At 35.9% G+C, this 18,571-nt stretch overlaps 1 protein-coding gene and 1 long non-coding RNA gene across 2 annotated transcripts in view; one reads left to right on the top strand and one right to left on the bottom strand.

Annotated features, from left to right (window-relative positions):
* LOC126081518 (uncharacterized) overlaps positions 1-5,065 on the bottom strand; it is a 52,353-nt gene extending 47,288 nt beyond the window's left edge. Inside the window, exon 1 of the long non-coding RNA XR_007518414.1 lies at positions 4,404-5,065. This is a non-coding gene — a long non-coding RNA (uncharacterized LOC126081518). The remainder of the gene's footprint in view (positions 1-4,403) is intronic.
* PRKAR2B (protein kinase cAMP-dependent type II regulatory subunit beta) overlaps positions 1-14,591 on the top strand; it is a 96,559-nt gene extending 81,968 nt beyond the window's left edge. The window contains exons 7-11 of the mRNA XM_049893479.1: positions 3,944-4,045; positions 5,922-5,996; positions 9,941-10,006; positions 10,164-10,302; positions 12,505-14,591. Of these exons, the coding sequence (XP_049749436.1) occupies positions 3,944-4,045; positions 5,922-5,996; positions 9,941-10,006; positions 10,164-10,302; positions 12,505-12,638 (516 nt within the window). The 3' untranslated portion in view covers positions 12,639-14,591. The remainder of the gene's footprint in view (positions 1-3,943; positions 4,046-5,921; positions 5,997-9,940; positions 10,007-10,163; positions 10,303-12,504) is intronic.
* Positions 14,592-18,571: the final 3,980 nt, after the last annotated feature.

Genomic DNA, 18,571 nt, shown 5'->3' with positions numbered 1-18,571 from the left:
ACGGTCTGAAGTGGAGTCTGCTGATAAAAATATCTCTTCATCAGAGGAACAAGAAATGCTTTGTATTTCTTTTTTTATTAGAACCAGGCAGTTATTGTATACTTATTTGAAATGTGATGAGTCACATTTAAGTTGTAGAAGAAAAACGAATTGTTTCAGGTGGAAAGGAGACTTCTTATCTGAAGTGTTTTAAGGACTGCCAAAGATTTGAATACCCAAAGTCAGCAAAATAAAAATCCCAAACCAGAGCAAACATGATCCCCAGCAAGTGTTTACATGTCATCAAAGTAGTCAAAAAAAAATCTAGAGTGTAGTATGCGTTGTGTTAATTACGGAAAGTAGTGTTTAAAAATTTAATCATCTCAGTGGGGTTGCCAGCCAAGGTCTGACTGTCACACAGTAAGGATGCAAGTTGCCACTTCAGAATACTGAGGGTTTTCAGCCCTGGTAGAAACCTTAATTAGGTATAAAGGCCCATAACTTCCCAATGTGTATACTACTTAAGCCCTCAAGAAGGATTGAGCATTTTCAGAGATTTTTTACTAATGTGTACATGTTACTAAGCTTTATTAAAATGAGCAGCTTGTGATAATCACCTTAGGGTACATGCACTAAAGCAAACTTTTTTAGAAATTAAAATAACAAATATTTAAACCTTTTTTTAAATTGTGGTGATATATTTATCACACAAAAAAATTGCTGTTTCAACCAGTCTTCAGTGTACAGTTCAGTGACGTTAATCACATTCACCATGCTGTGCAACCATCAAACCGTCACCACTGTACATTTCCAAAAAAAATTTATCACTCCAAACAGAAACCTAGTACCCCTTAAACAATAACTCCCCATTCTCCCTGCCCCCTCTCCTGGGTAACCACTGATAAACTTTTGTGGTTTGCTGTGGGGTGCTGTGGAATCATACAGTGTTTGTCCCTTTGAGTCTGACTTATTTCACTTAGCACAATGCTTTCAGGGTTCATCCATGTTGTAGCCTATATCAGAACTTCATTTCTTTATGGCTGAATAATATTCTTTTGTATGTATGTACCACATTTTGTTTGTCCATTCATCTGTTGACGGACATTTAGGTTGTTTGCCCCTTTTGGCTATTCTAAATAATTCTGCAGTGAACATCAGTATACAAGTATCTCAGTCGTTGCTTTCAGGTGTTTTGGGTATTTACCTGGACGTGGATTTGCTGGGTCATGTAGTAATTCTTCCTGTTTAGCTGAGGAACCACTAAAACATTTTGTACAGTGGCAGCACCATTTTACATCCCAACCAGCAAGAGGAGGGTTGCGGTTTCTCCGCATCCTCTCCGACACTTGTCCATTTTTCTGGTAATAGCCATCCTAATGTGTGTGAAATGGTGCCTCACTGTGGTTTTGATTTGCATTTCCATAATGACTAATGACATAAGCATCTTTTCAGGTGCCTTTTGGCCATTCATACGTCTTCTTTGAAGAAATGTCTAGTCAAGAGCTTTGCCCATTTTTAGATTGGATTGTTTGTCTTTCTGCTGTTGATAAACCTGTTTTTTAAATAGCAACTTGCCTAACTAGTCTCTTCTCAGAGAAGGTCAAGTAGAAAAAAAAAATTTCTCTTAAGGTCAATAGATTGGCTCTGATGTATAAGTACAGGTGTAAGATAAATTCCAAAAGTCTTTTGTAGACTAGTTGAACTGTAAATATTTGGTCACTGTTAGCCTTAGGGGATTGTCCAATCTCCATGACCGTACTGATGGTTCAGAGAGGTGATTATTGAAATGACTAGGAAGAAAGCATTTGAAATTGGGCTTTCTGGACTTTATATATTACAGTGGATATGAAGGGGTGAGCTACTACGAGAAAATTCTTCCAGAGACATATAGCTCATTATGGTTAATTGCTAAACCATTTCTAGTCTTCTGTTTTTGCAATAACTTCTTTTCATTAAATAGTGTCACAACTGGTTTCTAAACTTGATTATATGTCAGAATCAGTTGGGGAGCTTTTATGAAATATAGATTATCGAGCCCCACATGCAGAGATTTTCAGTCATTAAAATCTAGGACCTCAGAAGCCTTTTTTTCTTTTTCTTTTTTAATCAACTGCAGTTGATTCTGATGCAGAGCAAGGCTTAGAAATAATTTCAATGTTTTTGTTATTCTGCATTTTTTTTTTTCTTTTTGTAATTATTAAGAGTACAAGTCCAAATTACAGCCAATACCAAATTGTCATCAACTATATTGGGGGACAGGATGTTTAATTTCCTAGGAACTTACTTCCACACTAGCATTTTTCCTCAATGCACTAGTTCATTTAAGTTTAGCCTTAAATATGTTGGCATAGTGATTTATTAATTAAATAACATGCCTCAGTTAGTATTTATCTTATTAAAATGGTATAATTGTTTAACAGTGGATGCCAAACATAATTATGGAGTTCTTATTTAAGAATTAAAATAATGTTCCGTGAGAAATTTTTCAGTGTAGAATTTATGGGAAAAAAATTTTTGAGCTGTTACCCTAAAGAGTTTCCATAGTTCTGTATCTTTGAAGTCATGTAGTTTAAACATAAACAGGAACATGATAAACACCAGAATTAGGCTGTACTAAAAAAAGCTGTATTGTCTCTGGGCTTTCACATCTTTAAAAAAAAACTCTGACATAGTGTGGATATCAAAAGAACCTCCTATAATTGCTTTATGATTTTAAAACATTTTCTCGTGGGGTTTTTCATGTGTTTTTTACTGTAACCTTCATTAAGAAACACAATAAGAAACACCACGACCAGCACATATGTTTGTGTGTGCGCCTTTGCGTATAACTGAAATAAAGAACAATACTATGAGGGATTCTCTCAGATTTTCTGTTCTACTTTATTTTTTATAAAAACACTTGCCATGTCTCACCAAATTGATTTTGCAACCCTGTAACGCCACCCTGGTGGTGTAGTGGTTAAGTGCTACAGCTGCTAACCAAGAGGTCGGCAGTTCGAATCCGCCAGGTGCTTCTGGGAAACTCTATGGGGCAGTTCTACTCTGTCCTGTAGGGTTGCTATGAGTCAGAATTGACTCGATGGCAGTGGGTTGGTTTTGGAAGGCCACCGTTGGAGCCCTGGTGGCACAGTGATTAAGAGCTTGTCTGCTCACCAAGAGGTCACAGTTTGAATCCACCAGATGCTCCTTGGAAATCCTATGGGGCAGTTCTATTCTGTCCTATAGGGTCACTGTGAGTCGAAATCTACTTGACAATAATGGGTTTGGTTTCCAGTTTAGGGCTACTGTGGACAGTAAAAGATACATGTGTGTGTGTATGTGCGTATATGTATATATATGTATCTGTATATGTGTATACATACATATGTATATGTATATATACATGTATGTATATTATATATATATTTACATGTATACACATGGTAACCCTGGTGGCGTAGCAGTTAAGAGCTATAGCTGTTAACCAAGAGGTTGGCAGTTCCAATCCACCAGGCACTCCTCGGAAACCCTATGGGACAGTTCTCTGTCCTCTGGGTTCGCTATGAGTCAGAATTGACTCGATGGCAATGGGTTTTTTTTTTTTTTTTGGTATACCATTTTTTGGGTGGGTTATATACACATACAAATACAATTTTTTTTTAATGGTGAAACAGCGCCTCCTTGTGGGTATAGCTCAATGACACGTTGGTTGAATCTCTTCTAAAAGTAAACCGATGCATCCTTAAAAAGAAAATATATATATATATGTATTTTATATGGTTCTATATTGGATTTTATGCTTAAAGAAATAAAAATATGAAATGAGTTTGCATTAAAAATACAATATGTTAATCTTTTATTTCAAAATCTTCAATTACTAGTTGTTCATTATAGGGAATAAAGTGAAACTACATGTTGAAACAGACATTTTTCCCCATAAAATCCACCTTTTAATTGTCTGTATATTTTGATATTCTGCCTTTAGGACAGGGTAACCTTCAGGAGAATAATTGTAAAAAATAATGCCAAAAAGAGAAAAATGTATGAAAGCTTTATAGAGTCACTGCCATTCCTTAAATCTTTGGAGGTAAGTTTATATATGTTTATGCTTTTATTTTATTTTGCTTTAAAAGCTTTTGTTTTTTAAGGAATATTTAGTTCTGTAGAAAAGTTCCTTTGAATAAAAATATATCCATTTCATTTGGAAAGCTCAAATTATGTTGTTTTTATAACTCAGTATTTCTTTTACTTCCTGTAGCTACATCTGTTTTGTTGTTTACAAGTAGATAGACTTTTATCTGGGATATATAGCCAATTTATATATGATCTTTATTTTAAAGCAGACTTACAGTGATCACTAAATGAAGGCAATAGCCACCCTTTTCTATACTTTTTTTTACACCTTTACAGGGAAGAGTTATTTACTAAATACAGACTGTCCTCACCTTCTCCTTCCCAGTCGTCCTTGCTCTTTATTCCACTTCTCCTTTCTTCTTAAAATCGGTGTTCCAGGGCTCAATCTTGGTCCTCTTGTCATTTCAATCTACACTTACTCACTTGATGAACTTGTCAGACTCCATGGCTTTAAATGCTGTCTGTATGCTCATGCCTCCTAAATTGACGTCACCAAGCAAGGCCTTTCCCTTGAATTCTGAGTCATTTACCCAACTTCCTATTTAACATCTCCCCTCGGATGTCTAATAGACACCTCAGACTTAACATGTCCCAAATCTACTCCTACCCTGCTTTCTGCATCTTAGTGGATGGCAGCTCCCTCCTTCCAGTGTCTCAGGCCAGAAACCTTGGAGTTAGCTTGGTCTCATCTTTTTTCCTCACCCACGTCTAGTCTGTTAGCACTCTTATCTGTTCTGTCTTCAGAATACATCCAGCATCTGATCATTTCCCACCCATTTCTCCACCGTGACCGCAGTATGAGCCATCATCACCTCTTCTCTGGCTTATTGCAGCTGCCAGAATAATCCTTCTAAAACTCAAGACAGATCATGTCGTTCTTCTACACAGTCTTTCCTCTGCTCCCACTCCGTTCTCCCTCTGACCTCATTTCCAACTGCTCCCTGCTCACCATGGCACTCCAGACACACAGGGACGCCAAGCCCACGCCTACTTCAGGGCCTTTGTACTTACTGTTTGGCATGTCCTACACGCCCTGCCCCCCCGCCCCCCCCCCCCCGCCCCAGCTCACTTCCTCATCGCTTTCATTTCTTAGCTTGGATGGCTTCTCAATGAGACCAGCTCTTATATTTTTATCTCTGAAGATGGAGGCTTATGAGAGAGAGAAAAAAAAAGTGGATTTTGGTTACCTTGTAAATTCAACTTTACTTTCCGTACTTCATTGTTAAACTGAATTTTTTCTAGATACTTTAGTCTCACATTTGAAATATTTTGCAGACAATCAAAGAGGACATATATATGTATATACAATGTCTTATAAAGCAGCAAACGTCAAAATATTAGTGCTTCTCCTTTCGAATATCTCTTGGTTGAATTTTCAGTGTATGCCTGGTAGAAACTTTGGCCACATTACAGAACGCATGGTAGGCAGCTGATCTTTTCTAGCAGCATATCTCTTTAAATATAAATAGATTTGGAGTTAGAAGTCCAAATGTCTTCAGAGCTAGGCAAGTAACATAAAGAGAAAAAAAGCAAGCCGGGAAGGGACTTTGGTAACTTGGAGAACATATGCTCCATGTAAAGGGACAGCTGCTGTTCCCCCATAGTCTGTTGTTACCACGGGGAAATATGGGCAAGGGCTGCTAAGCCTTCCCTTTTTTTGAAGACAAGTGGAAATTCAAAATTTTATGAGAAATTTACTTTTAAATGCTACTAGTTAATATAACAAACATACTGCTGAACCTATTTGGCCTATACATTACCAGTTTTAAACCTCTGAAATAGTTAAGATTACTCATCAGTCTATTAAATATTGCCTTTCTTCTCTGTAGGTTTCAGAACGCCTGAAAGTGGTAGATGTAATAGGCACCAAAGTATACAACGATGGAGAACAAATCATTGCTCAGGTATAACATCTTTTATGTAATTCAGTTTGGGGTTATATTCAGAAAGGTTTTTATACATTCTAAATGTTGATAATTTTCTCATATGTATTTCTGAAATTAGTATGTAGTGATGGATTAAATGAATATTACTTCTACCAAGTGACCTGTTAAGAACGGTTTAATATATAGCCATTAAGCTATTTAAATATTTTTGCTTATGTAATTAACTACTAATGAATATTCATGAAACCATCAAATATGTTTCTGCATAGTTTTATATTTGTATGTGACATGAACTTCACGTGTTTACAAAGAATAAGATGTCATTAATAAGAGGAAAAAACAGGCAAGTATCCCATGAGATTAGGGAGGACCCAGAAGGTACATTTGGAGATATTGGAGAGTTTTGGGTGACTAGGAGCCCGTGATGAAACCTTCTAAGGTGGCTCCCTGATAACATGAACCAAGAAGGAAACACACTGGACCATAAATTGCATTGGCTTCTGGGAACTAAGTAGGCCAGCATGTTACTTAACTCCTAATGCTTTTCTAAAATCCCAGTTGGAACCAATAGTATTACATACGTTGGTTAGAACAGGGCTACCAAGACGTAGCATTGGTGAAGATTGTTGGCGTTCACAGATGAAGGATGTAGGTGATAGTACCTTATTTCCCCGTTGTCTTTTTGAAGCATTGAGCAAACAAGTCAACTGGATTATTTTTAGTAGATTCTGTAGTTTTCGTATCATAGTATTATACTCCACCATGTTCTTTATCTAAAATACTGACTTTTCCTTTGATGTGTGTGAAGCACAAGGTTCAAGGTCTATGAGGCTGAGGAAAGGATAATTGTAAGGTCTATGAGGCTGAGGAAAGGATAATTGTTTTAGAAGACAAGTAAACAAATCTCTCTTTTGTTTTTTTACATATATACAGGTAAGAGCAGTCAGGGAACAAAGCTAAGGTTCTACTATATAAACTGGCAAATAATACAGCCTACCTGTGGCTGTCGAGTAGATTCCAACTCATGGCGACCCCTGTGTGTCAGAGTAGAATAGAACTGGGCTTTATAGGTTTTTCTTGTCTGTGACCTTTCAGGAAACCCTGGTGGTGTAGTGGTTAAGTGCTACGGCTGCTAACCAAAGGGCTGGCAGTTCGAATCCGCCAGGCGCTCCCTGGAAACTCTATGGGGTAGTTCTACTCTGTCCTGTAGGGTCGCTATGAGTCAGAACCGACTCGATGGCACTTGGTTTTTGTTTGTGACCTTTCAGAAGCAGATGACCAGGCCTTTCTTCTGAGGCACTTCTGGGTGGGTTCAAATCTCCAACCTGTTGCTTAGTAGCAGAACACTTAACCTTTTGCACCACCCAGGGAGAACAAAGTATAGAGCGCTTTTTAAATGATTTTTTAAGCTTTTTATTTTGAAATTGTTATTCACAGGAAGTTTCAAAAGTAGTACAGAGAGGTACTGTGTACTCTTCACCTACTTTTCCCAATAGTAATATCTTGCATCACTTTAGTACAATATCAAAACCAGGAAGTTGCCATTGGTATAATCCACAGCTTGCATGTTGCTGTGTTGCTGGAAGCTATGCCACCAGTATTCAAATACTAGTAGGGTCACCCATGGAGGACAGGTTTCAGCTGAGCTTCCAGACTAAAACAGACTAGGAAGAAGGACCCAGCAGTCTAGTTCTGAAAAGCATTAGCCAACGAAAACCTTATGAATAGCATTGGAATAGAACAATATCATTAATATCACAAGCAAGCAAAATTTTGCTGAAGATCATTCAAAAATGGCTGCAGCAGTATATTGACAGGAAACTGCCAGAAATTCAGGCCAGATTCAGAAGAGGACGTGGAACCAGGGATATCATTGCTGATGTCAGATGGATCCTGGCTGAAAGCAGAGAATACCAGAAGGATGTTTACCTGTGTTTTATTGGCTATGCAAAAGCATTCGACTGTGTGGATCATGACAAACTATGGATAACATTGGGAAGAATGGGAATTCCAGAACACTTAATTGTGCTCATGAGGAACCTTTACATAGATCAAGAGGCAGTTGTTCGGACAGAACAAGGGAATACTGATTGGTTTATAGACAGGAAAGTTGTGCGTCAGGGTTGTATTCTTTCACCATACCTATTTAGTCTGTATGCTGAGCAAATAATCCGAGAAGCTGGACTATATGAAGAAGAACGGGGCATCAGGATTGGAGGAAGACTTGTTAACAACCTGTGTTATGCAGATGACACAACCTTGCTTGCTGAAAGCGAAAAGGACTTAAAGCAATTACTAATGACGATCAAAGACCACAGCCTTCAGTATGGATTACACCTCAACATAAAGAAAACAAAAATCCTCACAACTGGACCAATGAGCAACATCATGATAAACAGAGAAAAGATTGAAGTTGTATAGGTTTTCATTTTACTTGGATCCACAATCAACAGCCATGGAAGCAGCAGCAAGAAATCAAAAGACGCGTTGCATTGGGTAAATCTGCTGCAAAGGACCTCTTTAAAGTGTTGAAGAGCAATGATGTCACCTTGAAGACTAAGGTGCACCTGACCCAGGCCATGGTATTTTCAGTCACATCATATGCATTTGAAAGCTGGACAATGAATAAGACCAAAGAAGAGTTGACGCCTTTGAATTGTGGTGTTGGCGAAGAATACTGAATGTACCATGAACTGCCAAAAAAAGAACAAATCTGTCTTGGAAGAAGTAAAACCAGAATGCTCCTTAGAAGCAAGGATGGTGAGACTGTGCCTTACATACTTTGGACATGTTGTCAGGAGGGATCAGTCCCTGGAGAAGGACATCATGCTTGGCAGAGTATAGGGTCAGCGGAAAGGGGAAGACTCTCAATGAGGTGGATTGACACAGTGATTGTAACAATGAGCTCAAGCATAACAACGATTGTAAGGATGGCTCAGGACTGGGCAGTGTTTTGTTCTGTTGTGCATAGGGCCACTATGAGTCAGAACTGACCTGACAACACCTAACAACAATCCACAGGCCTTATTTAGATTTTACCAGTTTTACAGCATATAATTTAGAGTTTATAAGCTTAGGGTTTTATTAAATATATTTTTAGATATCCGTTGTCTTAGGTGTTTATACACATACGTGTTTGCAACTATGTTATATAAATCTAGATTCAACATTTATTTTTGTGATGTAATCTGATACTAAGTTTCTTGAATTATACTAAAGAGTTTCAAAACATCAGTTTGAGAGGCTCAAGAGTGAGTACTGGTGTGTTATTATCTATATTATACTTTTTAATTCAGAAGGCATCGTTGGAAATCAAAGTAGAGTCGCAATAAAATTTTAAAAAACCATATGTAGTTAGAAATGGCAACCCTGTGAGACTCTCCCAGAAGGTCTTTTAGAGGCCGTGAGATGGTTTGTCAGCAGCCTGGAATCTCAGAGTCAGGTCCCTGATAATACCAGTAAAAAGGTCAAAATCTACACCTGCTACTTCCTAATAGGTTTGGATGCTTACTCCTCTTTGTGAGTGGACTGGTCATTTTGGATCACCACGCTAATGCTCCTTAAGTTATGAGGACAGAGGGCACAGATTAGCGCACTTCACAGCCCAGAGGATCAGCCGGTATTCCTGCCTGCCGAAGAGATGCTGCTGGAATACCCAGCAGTGTGGTCATTGCTAACTATGTAGGATGTTACCCAGGCTGAAACTTGGGTGAAAGTCTTGCCCCAGTGTTATTTGCAATATTTTCTTGGCTGGTTGGTTATATTTTAGAAGAAATGCTGTGATAAGGAACGTGTGATTTCAAATAATTTTACGAACAAAACCATTACTATATAATTGTTGGTAATAACTTCTCTGATTTTAGGAATTGAGATAGCCTATTTGATGAAGTTTCACTTTTGAATTGGATTGCTGTCAAATAAATGTGCATTTTCACCATCTGTTTTTGTTTTCATTCTCATAGGGAGAGTTGGCTGATTCTTTTTTCATTGTAGAATCTGGAGAAGTGAAAATTACTATGAAAAGGAAGGTAAGCATTCTTAAGTGATAAAAATCCACATAATGTTAGCAGGGAACATAGTAGATTTTCTTTCCTTTTTTTTTTTTTCTTTTTTATGTTTAGGCTAAGATTAACTTTCATTTTTCACAAGCTGAGTAAATGTTAATATGTTTTACTACCTTATCAGGGTAAATCAGAAGTAGAAGAGAATGATGCGGTAGAAATTGCCCGGTGTTCTCGGGGACAGTATTTTGGAGAACTTGCCCTGGTAACTAATAAACCTCGAGCAGCTTCTGCGCACGCCATTGGGACTGTCAAGTGTTTAGGTGGGAATCGCAACTGTGGCCCTACTTCTCCTGGCTGAAGTGGTTATGTTTACAATTTATGTGTGCACATTGTAACGGTTGTTTTATTGAGTTCGCAAGTTTTATGGTCCCCACAAAATGTGACAAGGTTAAGATTCACTGCATTATGAAATCAATTTGTGGATATTTTTCTTTGAAAAATTTCATATATATATATTCTGCTCTTTTGTATATATATGAAGTCACATCTTAGTAGGTAAAATAAGAGTCCCAAGTACCAAGTTTCATATCTAATCTTTAAAATAAATAACATGCATTATATTCCTCAAAAAAGAAGGCCAAAAAAACATTTGCATAAAGTACATTGAGATCTGCAGGGCCAGCTGGAATGTCTGAGAATACTTCCTCATCCTAGCACTGGAAAGCAAAGGCTCGAGTTTGTCAAAGGATAATAAATTTTTCTTTGTTTTTTCGCTATTTATTTCTCATACCACGTAGTAGCTTGTCAGAAATGCCATTTTGGGCTGCAAGATATCTATATACACCTTGAAGACAGGTTTTTATACCTGAAAAATAACTTACTTAAATAATAAAAAATATAGTTGAGAAAGTGGCAATATAGATGACATTTTCTTTAAGTAAGAGAATTGATTCCACAGTAATTAGCCCCTCTATGCTCTTCATCTTCAGTAGAATAAACTTAGTTTCAATGTCCTTAAGAATCCTTAGAATTAACTTCTTAGAGAAGTCAGTTTTTAAAAGGTTTTGAAATAAGTATAACATTAATCAAGTATTATGCTTGGATGGAAGAAAAGACAATTAGAAACTGACAGGTAATTTCCTTAAGTGAATAGAGATATTAGATAGTAAAAAAAAAAAAAGATGAGTAAAGGTGATGTGAAATTCCATTAATTTTTTTCTAGAATCAATTATGGTCACATAAAAGAAAATTTGAGAAATACAGAAAATGTAGGAAAAACTAAGAATCACCCATACCACCACCACTTGGTGAGAGTTTTCTGTTTTGAAACCATTTTGTAAATGTTTTTTTTATTCATTATAGCAAGGCATTTTCTCATTTTTATTACATAAAATTTTTATATTAGGTAAATAAGAGGCCCTGGTGGCGCAGTGGTTAAAGCGCTTGGCTGCTAACCAGAAGGGAGAAAGATGTACCAGTCTGCTTAAGTAATGATTACAGCCTTGGAAACCCTATGGGGCAGTTCTGCTCTGTCTTATAGGGTCACTATGAGTCGGAATTGACTCGATGACAGTGGGTTTGGTTTTTTGGTTTTGGTAGTAGATAATTATACTTATTACAAGCTATTTAATCATTCCCCAATATCTTGAGGGTTTTACTTCCAACTTTTTATTATAAATAATGCTTAATTGATTATTTTTGTGTATAGGAGGCTTTTCCTTACAGTTTTCAGAATTTTTTTTTTTGATATGGCTTTTGATATGTATTGCCAGATTACTTTTAAAATGTTATTTGTACCAAGTTACATTTCTACCATCCTACAAGAATGGCCATTCAGCCTGATCTTGTAAACGTCATTTTTACCTTTGCGAATTTGAAAAGCAAAAAAGATGTATTTTATTTTGCAGTTTTATATATAAGAGTATGATCATTTTTTCCATGTACATCTTATGAATTAAGTTCTGAACTGCATGAGACAGGCAAACAAAGTGACATATATAGCATATACCAATAAAAATAGAAGTGAAAAAAAAACATTTTGGCTGCCATTTTGAAATGACTAGACAATAGTACAAAAGAAGAAGAATTATAAAATGTAACATTTGGTTTTCACAACTTGACATTGGAAACCCTGAGAAGGAAAAACAAAATAGAAAACACTTCCCTTGCCTTTGAGGAGTTCATAATAAGGCAGAAGCATCAAAATGAATTTATTTTTTCAAAATTCCAAGGCCTTGCCATGACAGTCATTTATTATTTCCTCAGCCTGGACCAGGCACTTTCCCTAGCCTAGCATTGTACATCATACTGCAGAGGGACCTGAGAGTATGGCTCAAGATGGCCCTGGCTGCTTCCTTTTGAAGTGGAATGTTTTTATTTTTTTTCCTTGTATTTTACAATAATTACCTAAAAATGCCATTGCGTTGTTGATATATGCAGGATGGGTATCTTAAATGACTTGGAAATTCTGCAGATTTGTAGAGAATGTTATTTATTTTTCTTTTATTCTCTTCTTTTCTTAGCCATGGATGTGCAAGCATTTGAAAGGCTTTTGGGACCTTGCATGGAAATTATGAAAAGGAACATCACCACGTATGAAGAACAATTAGTTGCCCTGTTTGGAACAAACATGGATATTGTTGAACCCACTGTGTGAAGCAGAAGTATGGAGCAAGAAGATCTGTAGTGGCAAAATTACACAGTAGGGGTTAGTCCACTGAGAATGTGTTTGTGTAGATGCCAAGCATTTTCTGTGATTTCAGGTTTTTCCTTTTTTTACATTTACAATGTTATCAGTAAACAGAGCAGTGATTTAATAGTCAGTAGGCTTTAACATCACTTTCTAAGTACTTAGATCATAAAAAATTCCACATACTGACAATATGACTGTCTACTCCATAAAATTATGTTTTGACTGAAATGTTTATTCAAATGATTGTAATATATTGACTGAATCAGTGTTTAAGAAGATAATTAAAGGATGTTATCATAGACAATATAAGATGTGTTCGTTTTGACTTATTCTGAATTGATATGTTAGCAACTATGCCCATGTAGGAGGGAACTTGGTAATGAATCATGCTACACAGCATGGTATCACGTTCTTTTTACAACTCATTATATATAGTAAGTACAATTTTAATAATTCTTGTTTTAAAATTTTTCTGGCTTGATAAGTTACATGTTGGCCTTGGACTATTGGTGACATGGTATAGAACATCATATGCAATTTTAAAACCTTTTATATTTTTGCAATAAAGTACGTTTGACTTCTTTGGCATAATGTCAGTAATCTACATTTTCCAGTGGTTTTAATGTTAGGCAGTGTAGTCATTATGGCAATAGAGGAAAGAATCTTTTTTAGATGCAAGATCATTAACGCATTTTTTCCTCATTAAGCACATATCTTTGCTTCCTTTTTAATTTTATAATTTTCTGAATTCTTTATCTTTAAAATTTTTAGTTTGACCTTCTAAGTCACAAACTAAGTTTTTAAAAAAGGCTATTTAAACTTGTTAAATCTGGCATTTTGTTTTGTCTAGTAAAAGCCTAAAATCTTATAAATAGTAAGCAAACAAATAAAACTCTATTATACTGAAAATTATTTTGGATTCCTTATTAACATGCCCACAGGTTATTTCCTTATTCTTCACTAGGCCTACAAAATACAATCCTTTGCACACATTTGCTCCCAATGGGCTTCTGGTTTTCCTTAGAATAGCTGCCAATGTGGGATCTCAATGGTCAGCAGCCAGTGAGACTTTTCCCTTGTCTTTTTTTTTTTTTTCTTTGAAAACTTCCTCTAAGATGGTAGAAATAAATACTGATAAGCAAAGCCATATTCAAAGATTAAAAGGAGTTTCTGCCCATACCACGTATTACCATGAGGCTTTGCCATTTGCTTTAATGTAGATTCATAGTTGAAGTGCAGAATTAATTCAACTTAAATTTAATGTAATTGATGTGCTTATTATTCTGCTATATAAAATGAATTTAATTGTATTCAATCAAAGCAATATACTATTACATGACTTCTAGGTCCAGATAACACCAGTGTCTAGAGATTTTAATTCTAACCAGTTGTTCACTTTTAGATGAGAAATTTCATTTTGGGAAACATGTTTCAAAAAAATATATGTACATGGGTAAAATTATTCTGTGGCTAGTTTGGTCTTGTTAGAGAATGTTTATAGTCCTACTTGTATATGGAAACATGGTTAGATTAATTGGATAATGTATATGTAAAAAGTAATATAAAGTATGTAAATGTATAACTTCTGCCACGTTTTAGAACATTTTTACAAGACCTTGTTGGAAAAGATAGCTCTGTACATGAAGATGACTTGTTTTCTGTTTTACTTCAGATTTTATTTTAAAAGCCATGTCCGTTAAACAAGAAAAAACACAAAGAACCCAAAATTCTGGTTCATCATTATGTATTCTTTACTCACCTTTTCAGGAAACCTATTTTGTTGCATAAGCTGATTGTTAACTATTCATAGAACAACACACAAATGGCTGTTTAATAAAGAACTCTGACCAAGGCTGTAAATGCCAGTTACGTTATTTTCAGTATTGTTGGTTATATTTAAATTTTCCTTATAATAAAGCACACTTTTATAATAAAATATGTGAATTCGTTTTTAATAGACTTTTTTTTTTTTTCCCTTGCTTGTTGCTTTAATGTAGCTACAATGCATAGTGCAATGAAAAGCATGATAGAGATGTGGCTTATGTGAAAGTTAACTCCCTGGACACAATGCAAGAAATATGTGTGGCAATAGTTTTTTTTAACTCTTAGTCATATGTGAGAGAAATAATTGTGACACATTGCAGATTATATTGGCCATTTAGAATAACCTAATAAATCAGCTAACTTGGAAATTTATGTGGAAAATTAATTAAAACACCTCACATTTGGCTTATGGGTGTCATCATTTAATCATTAACCAAGAGTCTTTACTATTTGGCAATGGTTGTAGTCTTAAAGGTGGAGTCTTCTGGTGCATTATATGTAGCTAAGAAAAGGTCACTGTGAGTTGGAATGGACATGATGTCAATGGGTAAGGAAAGGAAGTCTCAGAGAATATTCTTTTGACACTGAGGTGTTTTCTCTTATTTGTTTTAAATAAATATACAGAGAGGTGTTGCATTTTTCCTGCATAGCAATATGAACTAGGGCTCAGTGCATATATTTTACCTGTGATACATGTTGGGTGAATATTTAGGGTCGCTATGAGTCAGAATCGACTCAACGGCAATGGGTTTGGTGTTTTGGTTTTATTATAAACTCTGGGATATGGAGCAAGGATCTTTGGATTTTATTGAAATATATAAGATTAAGAAAAGTGCTGAGGGGATTGCAACCAATGTCACAAAACAATATGTATATAAATTTTTGAATGAGAAATTAACTTGAGCTGTAAACTTTCACCTAAAGCAAAATAAAATAACCCAATTAAAAAAAAACAACTATATTTTGGATTATTCTCAAAAAAAGCGCAAAGTGATGAGTCCTTTTCCTTTCCAGAGCTGGTTAAAGTATTTAACTGCTAACTGAAAGGTGGCAGTTCGAAACCACCAGCTACTCCACAGGAGAAAGATGTGGCAGTCTGCTTCTGGAGAGATTTGCAGCCTTGGAAACCTATGGGGTCGCTATAAATCAGAATCAACGGCAGTGGGTTAATTTTCTCAAGAAATATAACTAGGATTAGATGACCTTTGGCATCCTTAGAGAAAATTAATAATGTGTAAGCCTAGATAAGTAATACATCTGTATAAGCCAAAACCAAACCCACTGCCATTGAGTCAATTTCAACTCATAGCGACCCTAGAGGACAGAGTAGAACTGCCCCATAGAGTTTCCAAGGGGCGCCTGGTAGATTCAAACTGCTGATGTTTTTGGTTAGCAGCCATACCACTTAACCACTACACCACCAGAGTTTCCTGTATAAGCCTAGGCTTTGTTAAATAGCTGAAGAAGGGATTCTAATATCTAAATAAAATATCAATACCTAAGTGGGAAATAGAATTATAAGGAATGCTGGCTTCTAAAATTAAAAGTAGTATAAAGTACGTTTTGATAATGTTGAACATCAGTGCTCCATATGACAAAAAGAATTTTCACAAAAAGGAAGAAGTTGAAATAAGAACAGAGACAACTTTAACTTTTGACAATTTCAACAGTGATAGTCTCCACATTCAGGCAATGCCATGTGACTTTTTTTTACCCAGCAAAGTAATCATTAGTGTGTGAGATGTGGAAATGTGAAATATATTGTTTAACTTCACCCCTAACTAGCATTTACCTTGTGTGTGCGTGTTTACTACCTTTAGCTAACAAATTAGAAACTGATGTTTCTGTATGATAAGTAATTTTACAAACAGTTGAAAATACATTTTGATTTGAGATGACAATTTCTTGACAAATTTTGGTATAGAGTCTATGTGTATATTGTAGGTGTATTTAAAGAAACTGATTTTATGTCAGCTTTATCATAAAAGTTTCTGTAATTATATCCTTTTTAGGCTAAGAGTAGAATTTACATATATAAAAATTTCCAAAGAGATCTTACTAGTTTTGTACTTTGAGCCGTGTTCTGGCTTATGAGTTGGCTGATTTTGTTGGTCATTCAAGAATCAGTGATGCTCTTCCAGTTTTAAATAGAGTGAAAGCTGTGAGAGCTGAAACTCAGTGGGACTGCCTTGTTTTCCCAGGTCTCACAAGTTTTCTGACTTTGACCAGGTGCAGTCTTACCACTTTAATATTGCTCATTTCAGTGGAAAATATTTTGAGTTTTCTTTTTCAGACAGGTTTCCACCGTACACAGGTTTTGGCTTTCACAGATTTTACTTTAAGATACTGATGTGGTCATTTAGCTTCCCGGGGAAAAGAGAAGACAGGTCTAATTGTCCTCTTAAATTGTGTAAGAATGCTAATACAGGTATTTAATCAGTTGTGACTAAAGTACCTTAATTTTACTTATATTCAAAGACTTGGATAAAAATAAGATGAAGTATGGGGAAATGTCTTTTGTCTTCCTATCCTCGCCAATTACCCCAAAGATCAAAAAATAGTAGGAACTACCTGTTTTTGAATGAGTGAATGGGAAAAAAAATCTCCATTAAGACTTTAAATTGTTTAAAATAGTTTGAACTTTTGAGATAAGGTTCACATGGAAGCATATCTCACGGTTTGGGTACTGAAGAGGGGGAAAGGGATGACTCAAACTGTGGGAGATCATTCTTTTTGGGAGAGGGTAGATCCTTCTAGTTTCCTGGAGGGAGTTAGACATAAATATCTCAGATTTTGATTTTAAATGATTAGGTGAGTTCTTTTCATCAAGAAATTAAACACTGGATTATATATTTTCCTTTTGGGGACACAATGCCCCTCCACTGTGAAAAACAAAACAAGCATTTACACAAAGTAACAGCAAAACAGACGTTATTTTTTGGATCACTCTATTAATCTCTGAAAGATGATAAATTCAAATTCTGTCCCTTTTCCTTGGGAAAAAAATTAGGCATTTTGTTGGCCCTCCTCTCTCTGAACTGTTTTATTTAAGAAAGAAATAACATGTTTGATTACCAACTCTGAATATAGAAATGAAATCTCTGATCACATGGTAGGGAGGACTACTTTATAATTTCACTTAAAGGATTCAAAAGAAATTTTAAAACTTCTTTCAACACGTGGATTATTTCGAATTTCTTGGTTATGTGGCTTTCAGATAGACTTAAAAATTAAATGTAGGGGGTTTTAAAGAAATACTTGTTAAAAGTTTTTTTTTTTTAACTTTTGTCAAAAGTTTAACTTCACAGATTTCTTACTAAGTTCCTCATCTAAATTTTAAGCATTCAATGATCGAAAGATATAAAATCTAAAAGCAGAGCTTAAATGATCAAACACCAGAAGTTCAAAGGAAAAAAGTTTAATAATGCCTCTGTAATGTGAGTGGGAAAAACATCAGTTATGGACTGGATGCGCCCGACCGTGAGGGACAACCATGTTTAAAGTGAGTCAAACTATAATGCAGGGAAGTCATCATCATCCCCTGGTGAGTCACAGCGTTAGTAGCTTAAGAAGTAACTCCTAGTGGAAACAAAGTGGAAAGACAGTTTTCTTTCTTTCATAAATGGGAAGCCGTCTGGAGGGGGAAAATGGCTTACAAAAAACTCACCAGAAAAACTTACAGAAAATGACTCACGAATCAGTTTCTAAGTTATACATTGAAAATGTAATTACATTACACCTCTCTATATTACCTCAACCAACGAACTAACAAGCTGGTCAATATGAAAAACAGATCTGTGACTTGCCTCCATTTCAAAGCCAGTAGTAATTGCCCACTCACAGATCCCGCTAAGACAACCGAGCTTTGTAAATTCACCAGACCTCGAGCTTCTCTCACTGCCCTCCCCAAGCCTCACAGTGCTTGGCACGCAGCAGGCGTTCAACAAATTATGGGTGAATTGAACAGAGTTGGTAAAGATATCTCGAGTTACTGTCCTGGGAGTGGCGAGGCAAGGCAGAGGCGATAAAGGAGTTCTCGTTCTTCCCACAGGAACCTAGCACCACTTTTATTA

This window comes from Elephas maximus, chromosome 8 (genome assembly GCF_024166365.1).
Source record: "Elephas maximus indicus isolate mEleMax1 chromosome 8, mEleMax1 primary haplotype, whole genome shotgun sequence".
Taxonomy (NCBI): domain Eukaryota; kingdom Metazoa; phylum Chordata; class Mammalia; order Proboscidea; family Elephantidae; genus Elephas; species Elephas maximus.
This window is presented reverse-complemented; position numbering and strand designations above follow the sequence as displayed.